Source organism: Callospermophilus lateralis, chromosome 3, assembly GCF_048772815.1.
Source record: "Callospermophilus lateralis isolate mCalLat2 chromosome 3, mCalLat2.hap1, whole genome shotgun sequence".
NCBI lineage: Eukaryota > Metazoa > Chordata > Mammalia > Rodentia > Sciuridae > Callospermophilus > Callospermophilus lateralis.
This window is the reverse complement of record NC_135307.1, coordinates 122316115-122328555: the sequence shown is the minus strand read 5'-3', so window position 1 is coordinate 122328555 and position 12441 is coordinate 122316115. Positions and strand designations below refer to the sequence as shown.

General features: G+C 38.4%; 1 protein-coding gene across 1 annotated transcript in view; it reads right to left on the bottom strand.

The window, feature by feature from the left end:
- The window catches only part of Oca2 (OCA2 melanosomal transmembrane protein), a 320901-nt gene that overhangs the window by 165538 nt on the left and 142922 nt on the right, over positions 1-12441 (bottom strand). The window contains exons 16-17 of the mRNA XM_076849417.2: positions 9906-9963; positions 6604-6712 (exon numbers count right to left, since the gene is read on the bottom strand). Of these exons, the coding sequence (XP_076705532.2) occupies positions 6604-6712; positions 9906-9963 (167 nt within the window). The remainder of the gene's footprint in view (positions 1-6603; positions 6713-9905; positions 9964-12441) is intronic.

The following is a 12441-nucleotide window of genomic DNA, read 5'->3' as shown; positions in this document are numbered from 1 at the left end:
AGGTACTTAAATGTTTTTTAAATTTTTATTATCAGGTTGATACAACCAGTATATAATGATTGTCCTTTACATTTTACACACACACACGTATATTTTTTTTTTATCTCTCATGACTTTTTAAAATCAAACATTAGCTTTTCCTTAGTTATAAATCCTCATTTTTTGTGGAATTCATTAGGTTTTTCATCTGTACCTTGATTATGGAAATTATCATATTTAGTTTTATAATTCAGTACCCTTGCCTTGTCTCTGCATCAGACTATAAGAGCTCTGAAGATCTTGTACCTTAATTAGCTGTGTAGTCCTTTCTATACCTAATATGAATCCCTGCATAGAATAGCTGCAGCTTCATCTCTCCTTCTAAAATAGAAGACCTAGGAGCACAGTGACTTGGTCTTTCTGCCCATTTCCCAGGCATTTATTGTACAAACATATAAACTAGTGAATAAATAGATGAATGGATGGATGATTTAATTGAAATGATATATAGTCAGCTTTCTATATCTACAAGCTCTGTATCTGATGATTCAACCAATCAGAATTAAAATATTTGACAAAAATTGTGTCTGTATTGAGCATTAACAGTTATTTTTCTTTTCATTCTTCCCTAAACAATACAGTATTGTTAATAATCCATTAAGTATTAATATTGTATTAGATATAGTAAGGCATCTAGAGATAAGCTAAAGTATACAGAGGATTTGCAGAGGTTATATGCAAGCTCTATGCCATTCTATACAAGGGACTTGAGTATCCTAGGGTTTTGATATTCTTAGGGGTTCCTGGAATCAATCCCTCAGAGATACCAAGAGATGACTGTACTTATCAGAAACTAGATGTCCTAGAAAATACCTTGAGAAGTTTTGGGAATGTCTGTCCAGCTCATAATAGTACCTCTTCCTCTAAGAAATTACCACAGCCATATTTTATAATGTGGCCCTGCCTCCTAATCATAATTTTCAGGTCTAATAAAGGAAGGTAACCTTACCTGGGCCAACTGGACTTTTCACCTGGGAATTCAAACTAGCCTTTTGTTTTTGTGAGGCTGAAACTGATGTTCTATAAACTAGGAAAGAGATGAGACAACCCCTCTTCTGCAGTGAGCAGTTAAAAGATGAAATATCCAGTTCATGGAAAAGCCTGGGGCTGAGAACAGATGGGGATACTGGGCTGCGAGCAGTATAGAGCCTTTCTTCTGCCTGGGCCTGACCCTGGGAGGTCCACCCTACCTTGGAATCTGTCAATCATTTCATTGTTACTCCAATTATCCTCTATTTTCTTTAAGACAGATCAAGTAGATTGCTTTATTTGTAACTAAAAATACTTTCACAAAGACAACAATAAAATTACTCAGCAATAGAAACACCAAGAGACACAGAGAAGACCAGCAATTTCAAACCATAATCAGGGAAATAATTACAGAAAAATTTCCAGCACTGAAATCTAATCAAACATATTGTGAAAGAATCTAGGGGTATATTGTGAACTAATTATCAAAGAAGGAGGCCTAGGAAATTGCTAATCAAAGGTTATAAATTTTAAGGTCAAAGATAACATTTTCAACCTGCCTCACGGATTCATTTTATAAGTTCACAATCAACCATAATTCTGAAATCCTAAAGTTCAGAAAAGCAGAAATTTTTCAAACTTTTAGACCAAAATTCAACACAACCTGACTTGAACCAAAACAAAGCTATTTATGGTCTTTATCACACTTTGTGTAAATATTCAAGTTTTGGGTTTTTTTTTTTTTTTTTTTATAGAAACATTAATGCTTGGATGACAGGTGCCAGCCCTAAATGTCTCAGGAGGTATTACATGAAGTTGAGAATCCTTATCCAAAATTCTGGGACCAAATTGTTTCAGATTTGGAATTTTTTTCAATTTGGGAATATTTACATTATATATAATTAGATATCTTATTGTTGGAACCCGGTCTAATGAAATTTGGTTTATATCCTTCTTAAGCATAGAACCTGAAGATCATTTTAAACACTAATCTGAGCGCACCTGCACTTTGACTGCCACCCTTCACGTGAGGTCAGGAGTAGAATTTTCCACTTGTGGCATCGTGTCAATACTGAAAATTTTTCTGACTCTGAAGCATTTCAGATTTTCTGAACAATGATGTTCACCCTATATACAATTCAGTATGTGCATTGAATTGCATTTCTAAAATATGAACAAAATATTTGAATTTTGAAACATTTCTGGCACCAAGGGTTTCATATAGGGACAGTGGGCCTTTGTGGAAGAACCTGTTTTGTGAGGTGATGATTCCTGCACATGGGATTCCTTTGCCATGTGGATGTAAATTGTAGCTATGGTCCAGATTCACATCTCTTTTCTTCACTGTTGTGCAACTCTGGCCTGCCTTTGGGTCCCTAAGGGCTCTCCTGTTCCTCACACAAAGTCTGTGTCAGTGACTGGCTCTGAGTGAACCCCACCATCCTTACACTGTGCACATTAACAGGGTCTTCTCTGGAGTCAAAGTACCAACACCTCCCTCCTAGCTGATGCTTCTCTGCTGGGGCTGCTGCTGAGCCCTCAGAACATGCCAGTTGAGTGTATCTGCAAGTTGGTACCTTATGGGGAGGAACTTTGACCATCGGGCAATGGGGACCAATGAGTAATAGTCCTTTCTCCTTCAACCCTATATGGTCCTGGGGTAAGTTTTTATACTTCTTCTCAATCTGATGAGATGGAGAAACCAGTGGCTCCTGATGGCTTACTCCCTTTGCTAATCTGTCTCCCTACTCCTCACTTCTCTTCCCTGGGATCAGACTTCCCAGAGAGAAATCTTGCACATCAGCCTCTGTCTTGTCCTCTACTGTCTGAAATACCTAGGCTGAGTCATCCACATAGTGAATTCTCACAATAATGAAGTTGAATCTATTAGACTCGATGAGAGATTTTTGTTCATGCATTCTATAAATGTTTCCTTGTAGCTACTGGTGTGTTAGACATTAACCCAAGGCACTGAGAAGAGGAAAATATAGAAGATATGGACCACATCCTCAAGTTTCATTGGAGAGCAGGAGCTCAGGGGATAGAGAAGTAAATTCATCACTAGGATAACAGATAGGCTCCATGTGTAAGGCAGGTATGTGTGCTGTGGAACTCCAGGGGAGTGAGTTCAATTGTACCAAGTGGAGATGTGGAGCCACTGGAACTCCCATTCATTCCTGTGGGAAATCAAAGCCAGGTGCCACTCTGGAAACAATTCCCAACAAAGTTAAACGTACACCCACCAAATGACCCAACAGTCTCACTCCCAGGTAGTTACCCAAGAGAATGTAAAAGCAAGTTCACACAAAACTGTGAGCTCATATGTCTGCATCAGCTCTATTCACAAATGCTAAAAACTGAAAATAACCCAAATGTCCCTCAGTGTTGAATAGATACATAAACCCTGGTACTTTCTTACCATGAACCACCACTCAGCTACATAAGGAGCAAACCGTTGATGTACAGAGCTTGGCTAAATCTGACAGGCATTAAGCCAGGTGGGAGAAGCCAGTCTCAAGGTTTGTATACAATCTGATTCCGTGTGTATGTTCTCAACAGGACAAACTACAGTGATAGAGAGCAGATCCTTTGCAGATGGGATGAGGCACAGGGAGTGACTATAAAAGGAGAGCCTGGGGAAAGTTTTCTGGTCACTGTGTCCTGATGGCATTTGTTGTTATATAAATCTACATAAGTATCAAAATTCGTAGAACTTTACACCAGAGGAAAAGTTGATTTTGCTTTACAATTTTTTAAGAATTAAAAATTAAGAGTCAAAGTTGTGCTTACATTATGATTCCTAAATGAAGGAATGCATGTGTTCTATGATGTCACATTTTGCTACTTAGTGCACCTGATGTCACTTTGGATTACATGTATGGCATTTCACAATATTGCATTGTGCAATGTGGCAAGCACTGTACTAGAGGATGCTGTATTGTGTTGCACGATACACATTGTGTGGTACAGCATCACTTTGTCTTAGGTCACATAACACATCGTGTGATACACATCATGCTATATGACATTGCTTTATGCTATATACTGTTGTATTATATGTGCTGTACTGAGTTGCACAATGATAGTCACATAATATCACCTTGTTGTGTGGCACTTAGTGTAACAGGATGTCACCCCCTATAACAACATCACATTACATTGCATGATGCTCAATTCACAAAGCAGGTCACATTCAAAACAGAACTTCATCAAAGATAAATGATCACATTCTTTACTGGCTGAAATCCTGGGAATATCTGGCATCTCTTTTGCCCCTATCTTTATCAGGAGAGTTGCTATCACTCTAAGGAAATTATACTCTGTTAGAACATATGTCAATCAAACTTCTCTCTTTCTCGATCTAACCTATCATAATAAAGAAGTAAATACATGGATTATGTATCCCAGGATCCCCAGATAAAATTATCTATACATAAACTCTAACTGAAAACAAAACTAGATTTAAAAGCAAAAAGAAATAATTCACTCAATCACAGACTTTAACCACACAAAAAGAGTAGAGATATCTTTGTAAAAAGGGTGAACTCCCAGGGTAAAAAGAAAAGTTTCACATTAATCAAGATTTTTTTTCAAGTGAGATCTTTATATATAAAGATGCAATTTTAAACTTTAAAAGTATTATCCTGTGTACAAAGACTATTGTCAAAAGCTAACAAAATTGCATGTAAGTTTTCATATACTTTTATTTTTCAAATGCCTGCTGTGCTCATTTCAAGAAGAATCTCAACTAAAATTAGAAACAAAATAATCTGTGAACACCCAAAAGAATTCACTAATGGAACTCCTCTGCTCTGGAAACACCAGTTTCATTGTACTTGTTTAATTACCAGTGGTGACCACTTAACATGCTTGTGGCGATTAAAGGTTTATAAAGTCAAAATTATATTATGCCTTGGGTATAATTAAAAGTAATTACACTGAAACAATTTCTAGATAAAATTCATCAAAAAAACAACTGAAATTCATGACACTGTTCCCACCCTAGCTTTGGCATTCTTCATTACTCATTGAGACCCTGTGTGGATCAGCTGTCAGGTGCAGACAAAGAACACCTGTGGGCTCGGAACCAAGCCCAGGCCACCTGACAAGTTGGGTCTGAGTTTATTTAGGGAAATCATTTCCAAGGGCTCGTGGACATGTGATATAAAGCTGGACACTGAGCCAAATGCATGTGCACCATGTGCTAAGTATGAGAGTCTAAGAACGAGGCTCTTTTACAGAAAACAGGGGAAACCAACTTACAACCCAAAGATTTCTAGTGTACCCAGGAGCCCAAGAAGCAATGATGTGACGGGAATAACTAAATGTTTTAGTCAGCTTTTTTGCTGTTGTGACTAAAAGACCCAACCAGAACAATTGTAGAGGAGGAAAAGTTTATTTTGAGGGCTCACGGTTTCAGAGGTCTTAGTCCATAGAAGGCCAGCTCCATTCCTTTAGGTTTAAGATGAGGCAGGACATCATGGCGGGAGAGTATGGCAGGGGGAAGCAGCTCACATCATCAAGAAGCAGAGAGACTCCACTTGCCAGAAACATAAATACACCCAAAGCCACACCCCAATTCCCACCTCCTCCAGCCACACCCTACCACTTCAGTTACCACTCAATTAATCACTTTCAGGGGATTAACTCACTGATTGGGTTGATTCTCACAACCCAATCATTTCTCCTCTGAACCTTCTTGTCTCACATGTGAGTTTTGCGGGAGACATCTCACATCCAAACCATAACATTAAAGTTGCATTAACCATCTATTTTACAAAGTTAGCAAGCTTTGCCTCCTACCACAGTTATATTCTTTAAAAGTTGCAGAAGATTAAGTTCTTATTTTTAAAGAATTAAGATAAAAATAATATGACTCAAATATACTAGCAGAGTTCATTTCTGAAGGAAAACCATGGGTAAAGCTTTGATTTAAAAACACTCCCTGACACCATCTCAAATTTATATTTTCATAAATCTATACTGCCATGAAAATGATGTTTTTTAAAAAAAAAAATAATTGCACCAAAAGAGATCTCTGTGATCTCAATAAAAAAATTTATGGAAAGTGGAGAGGTTCTGGGAGTTACCAAGGTAAGCCCAATCTGAAAGAATCCTGGCACCCATGGGGAAGGCCCCAACCTTGACATAGGGCTGGAGAAAGAGTCGGCTAAGAGCTAAAGTCTGGCCAAAATGAGGAAAGAGAAACAAAGGGAGGAAGAGGGAGAATGTGTTTTGCTGCGTGGGTAAAACAGATTCTCAGTCAGACAAGAAGAGCGAATCCGTGCAAGGCTCTTGCAATTCTCCAGGCCTTTCACAAACAGTTTCCTATTTAATTGTCATGACAAGCTGCAGGGAAGGCAGAACTGGCTTTTCTGTCTCCTCTGGGAACTGTTTCAAGACGTGGTTACCAAGTGTGATAGAAAGGACAGTACCAACTCTACAACCCTTCTAGCGTTAAGGCTGGCATCCTCACTAGCCACAACTGCTTGTAGGTACCTGGGAACATGCTTTGAAACCTTCCCACTCAGACCACAATATCCATTGCAAAGCCTATCAACAAAAGTTTGCAAAAAAAAAAAAAATTAGACTCACCAAGATCAAGATGAATACCAGGGACAAATGAATTGAGAAAGAACATGAAGATAACAAATCCCAGCACCATCAGGCATTTGACAAGCAGAATCCTGTCTGATATCCTGTGCTGTGAGAGAGAAAAACACAACTCATTTACTTGGTACAATCTTCTGATTCTTGCAATGTGTCCATGATCCTACGTGATTTGAATTACTCCAAATGTCTCCTGATGAAAAATAAAACATCTTGAACCTTGAAAGAAGATAACAAGGCAATGTGTTACAGGAAGAACTGAAAAGATTGTGGATTACAGCATTCAAAATCTTTGTGGAAAAATAAGCACCACCAATCTGCAGTATAGTCTTTTTACCAAACACTGGACTACACAGATTTTTAATATAACATGAGTATTCAGTCATTAGAAGTATCCACCCAGGTGTTGGGTGAGACAACAGAAAGCCATTGGGGAAATTACAGCTAATCTCCAGGGACCTTGCCCTATCAAATACATTTCCACAGATGCCTGTGTGGTCCCTGTGTTTTAGCTTGACTTTCTTTCTTTTTTTTAATTCAAAGCTCATGGTAATAAGCTTAACATGTTCTTGAAATACTATAACTCCTGCATAAGGTTTTGTTGTGCTCATTCATGTAACACTTACAAGGTCTGTGGAATACAGGTGATGCCCCTTATCAGTGGGATGACACCTGAGGGATCTGCCCGGTCTTCCAGGGGTTTATAGCACACTGTTCTCTGTAGTGACTTCATTAACCTCAGAGCAATAAGGCAATTGGGGTGCTCTTTCCTATGAGTCCCTGAGAGGTATTGAGCTATATGGGCCATGGCTGTGTGGGGTCAGGAATGAGGAGCATGTGAGGTGGGCACCAGGTCAGCCTGTACTGCTAACCTCATCCCTTGTGTGAAACCAGGTATGAACTGACAACCACACAGGGTCGTTTCTTAAGAATGGCCCAGCACATCTGTACAGCTGTCTAACATACATCTGGATTTAGATAGATTTATAGGCATCCCTTGATATCCAAAATCTTCAGTGCTCAAGTACTTTATGTGCACAAGACCTTCACACACTCTTCCACATACTTTAAATCATCTCTAGATTAATGATAAAACCTAACACAGTATAAATGTTATGCAAATAGTTGTTATACTGTATTGTTTAGGGGATAATGATTGGGGGGAAATTCTGTACATGTTTAATACAGACACAATACTTTTCAAATACCTTCAATCTTGATTTGGTTCAATCTACAAATGTAGAACCCACAGATAAAGAGGGCCAACTGTAGGCATCTCTGATTATGGATCTCAACATATTTATAGATATACATAGTTTTAGATGTTTATATCTAGATTTAGATACAGATAGATATAGACATATAGAAATATATCTGCACAGAGATCTATAAATATGAATAGATATAGATAGATAAGATAGACATATAAATATAGATTCAGATATACATAGACATGAAGATATATAGAGAAAGAGGTAGAAGTAGAGATAGAGGATTCTGAATTTCTCTGGTCACAGGTAAAGCTGCTGTCATCAAAAACACAAGCACACCCTTCATGGACAGCAGGTCTGGTTGCAGCCCCTGGTCCCCTGGATACGGCCAGAGGTGCTGCCCTCACTCAGGAGGTGAGACTGCCTGCTGAGCACCGGCCCTCTTCCCCTGCCCACTGCAAAGGCCCACATCATGTCCTACTCCTCTCATCTTCCCCCACCACTTCTAAGAAGCCCAATTTTGCTACATGACTCTGTGATCAAGAATTAGGAGGTAAGGGATATCAAAAAAAGAAATTGCTCAGAGGAGAGCAACACTGGTCCTCACCAGCTTCAGAGAGGCACCACAAAGCCTCCCTGAGTCACACTAACCAGAGAAAGTTAGTACTAGCACAGCCCATTCAAAGATGGGAGATGGAGGAGCAGCACGTCCAAGAACATTCCCATGTCATTCAGATGCTGGAGGTGGAGGTTTGTTTTGAGTGTTCTACTGGGTGTCAATCACCTTTTGGCTATCTAGGATTATTTCAGTAAGAATTCTCATTTGTAATACAGGGATATTGCCAAGCCTCTGGCCTATTTTCCCATCAATCTTCAATTCTTGTCCACCAGGTACACAGGACAAAAGCAATGCAGTCCAGCAAGGCAGCAAGGTCTTAAAATCCTGGGTACTCAAAGGGTCATAGCTGCACCCTTCTTTTCTAACACTAACCATCTACATGGAAAAGAGAATGTGAAGAGAGCCCACAGACCAAATTGCCTAAAGAATACACTACCCAGCAGAACCCCAATGTCTAAGTATCCTTTAACTAAGCACAAGTATTCCTATCACAATTAGAGAGTGGGTACCCAACCTCTTCCTAGAAAACAACCTACTTGGATTAGAAATTTCCCTGAGGTTCAGTGATGTGAACACTCTTGGCTGGGAGGGGAGCCCCACCTGTCCACAGGTGGGGAGGAAGTCTACCATAGCAGGGAAGTGAGTAAAAAGAAAAAAATTATTGTTTTTAGATTCTTTTATTTTTAGTTGTGGATGGACACAATACCATTATTTTATTTATTTATTTATTTATTTGCGATGCTGAGGATTGAACTCAGTGCCTGACATGGGCAAGGCAAGCACTCTACCATGATCCACAACCCCAGCCCCCAAAATATTTTTAAATGAATTCTGCCCCCAGAAGTCAAACTCGTACAGCAGGACACACACACACACACACACACACACACACACACACACACATCCAGTGTTTGTTCTTAAAAATGTTCAATATTGCCCAACATGGTCTCAGCTGCCAGCTCCTCTCTGGAAAATGGCAATCTGGAAGACTGCTTTTCAGGGCCAACAGAGGGACTGTGAGCTGCAGGCCCAGGGTATGCCTGAAGTCCATCTTCCCAGACATAGAAATTGTGACATTTCCATTTCCTGTCATGTCTGGAAGATGTTTTTCCTCATTAACTTGTAGAAATAAATGACATCTTATGTACAACTGCAGGAATAAAAAGAACAATGGTTTCCAGTCATTACTTCATGTGATATAAAAAGAAGATTTTGGACTGTTTCACCACGAAAAACGCTAAATGCCTGAGGTGATGAATAAGTTAATGACTCTGATTCCGTCACTACACAATGTGCACAGGTGTCCAGACATCACATTGGACCTCACAACCTCCTACAATTAGAATGTATCAATTAAAAATTTAAAATAGTAATCAATTTTTAAAAGAAACATCAATCACCTTCTTCTACAACAGGTAAATCAAATTGGAAATATCTGAAGAAAGCAAAGGAGATACCTTTTTTTGAAGCTCCTGAATATTGGTCTCCCAGTTTTTGTCTTCCTGTGAGATTTGTCTAAAAGAGAAAAGGACAGGCTCATTATTTCCCTGGTTATATGGAACAAGGAGACTGACAACACTTGGAGCCTGGACATTTGCTGTGGAGCCTGAACAGCTTTCTAAGGAATAAGACTAGTCTTGGAAGTGACCAGAACACTTGATTTGTCAATTAGGAAAGAAACTCACTCTACATTTCAAAGAAAAATCCTACGTACCAGGATCTGAGTGTTTAATGACATGTGTGTATGTGAGACAGTAAGTGTAGGAAATGTCGTGAACAACATGTGCCAATGTGTGAACAAGGCAATGACTGGAGCCACCTTTATTTTCTTCTTTATATGTAGTCAACCCAAGGGATTGGTTCTAAGACCCCCACCTAACAGTAATAAAACCCAGGGATGCTCAAGTCCCTCAATATAAAACAGTGTCGTATTTGCATTTAACTTAGCTACAATCCTCCCATATACTTTAAATCATCTCTAGAATACTTATACCTAATACAATGTAAATAATTATTTACTATATTCTTTAAGGAATAATAATAACAAGGGAAAAAACACTCTGTACATGTGCAGTAGAGTCCTGATTTTTCTTTTCAAATGCTTTCGATCAGTTGTTGGTTGGATGCAGTTTCTCTGCTTCTGAATGGTTTCCATTTCCAAAATAGGGACACAGTATGTTTATAACCAGCTTTTACAACTAAAGGGAAAAGAGGTCAAAGAAACAGCACTTGCTTTAATGGTGATTTTAAAGACGCTCAGTTTTGAAGTCATTGTATGCCTGCTTCCTTCCTTCTGTCATGGTACCCTCTTCTCTTATTGAGGCTCCCTAACTCAGTTTCCCTTTTTTTTTTTTTTTTTGGTTTTTCTGACACCAATCAAAGGGAAGAATGTCACTTTACTGAGTGGAGAATGTCACTTTACTGAGCATGTACACGTCACAAGTGAGCACTAAAGAGAGGCTGAGTATGCAGCCAGTAGGACCCGCAGGGAAACCAAAGCAGAACCAAGTGAATAATTCTGAGAAAAGTTTTGAAATATTTTCATTGGCGCATAATAATTATGCACATTAGTAGGATTCATTATGACCTATTTTTATATGTACATAACATGATTTGGTCAATTTCATTTGCCAGTTCCCCAGCCTTCTCCCTGAGTCCCTTCTTCTAGTCTACCTGGTCTTCCTTCTATTTTCATGAGACCCTTTTCCCCCCTCTTTCCTGTCTAGCTTCTACATAAGAGAGAAAATATATGGCCCTTAACATTCTGGGTCTGGCTTATTTTACTTAAGATAATGCTCTGAAGCATCCATCCATTTTCTTGCAAATAACATAATTTCATTACTCCTTATAGCTGAATAAATGGTGTATTTACCCATTGACAGATACCTAGGCTAGTTCTATGACTTGGCTACTGTGAATTGCACTGCTATGAACATGTGTGTGCATGTAACACTGTAGTTTTCTGACTTTAATTATTTTAGATAGAGACCTAGGAGTGAGATAACAGTGTCATGCAATGGTTCCATTCCTACTCTTTTGAGGAAACTCCAACTGATTTCCACAGTGGTTATACAAATTGACAACCCCACCATCAGTGTATAAACATTCTTTTTACCCACATTCTCACTAGTGTTTATTATTATTTGTATATTATTAGTATTCCTGATTCCAGCCATTCTGACTGGAGTGAGATGAAATCTCAGTGTAGTTTTGATTTGCATTTCCCTAATTGCTTGAGATGTTGAACATTTTTTCATGAATTTGTTAGCCATTTGTACTACTTGTTTTGAGAAACATCTCTTTAGTTCATTTGCCCATTTAATTCAGCTGTGAATCCATCTGGGCCTGGGATTTTCTTTATTGGGACAGTTTTTTGTTACTGTTTCAATTGTATTACTTGTTATCCATCTCTTTAGGTTTTCTGTGTCCTCTTTGTTCAGTTTTGGTAGATAATAGGTGTCTAGAAATTTATCAATATCTTCCAGATTTTCCAATTTTTTGGAATATGTTTTCAAAATAGTGGTCCTCTGGATTTCATAGATTTCTGTTGTGATCTCTCCTTTTCCCCTTTTCTTTTGGTTAGTTTGAATAAGGTCTTATCAATCTTGTTTATCTTTTCAAAGAACCAACTCTTCATTCATTGATTCTTTGTATTGCTTTTTTGTTTACTTCACTAACTTTGGCTTTGATATTTATTGTTTCCTCTCTTCCAGCAGTTTTGGAATTCATTTTTTTCCTTGTTTTTTCTATGTGTTTGAGGTGCATCATTGGGTTATTTATTGGGGATCTTTTTTCTTTTCTTTTTTTTTAATCTAGGCACTAAGAGCTGTAAACTTTCCTCTTATGACTGCATTCACGGCATCCAGGAGATTCTGATATGTTGTATCTTTATTCTCATTTTATTCTAAGAATCTTTACATTTCTTCCCTGATTTCTTTGCTGACCCATTCATTATTTAAAAGTGTATCGTTCATCTCTGCATACTAATATAGT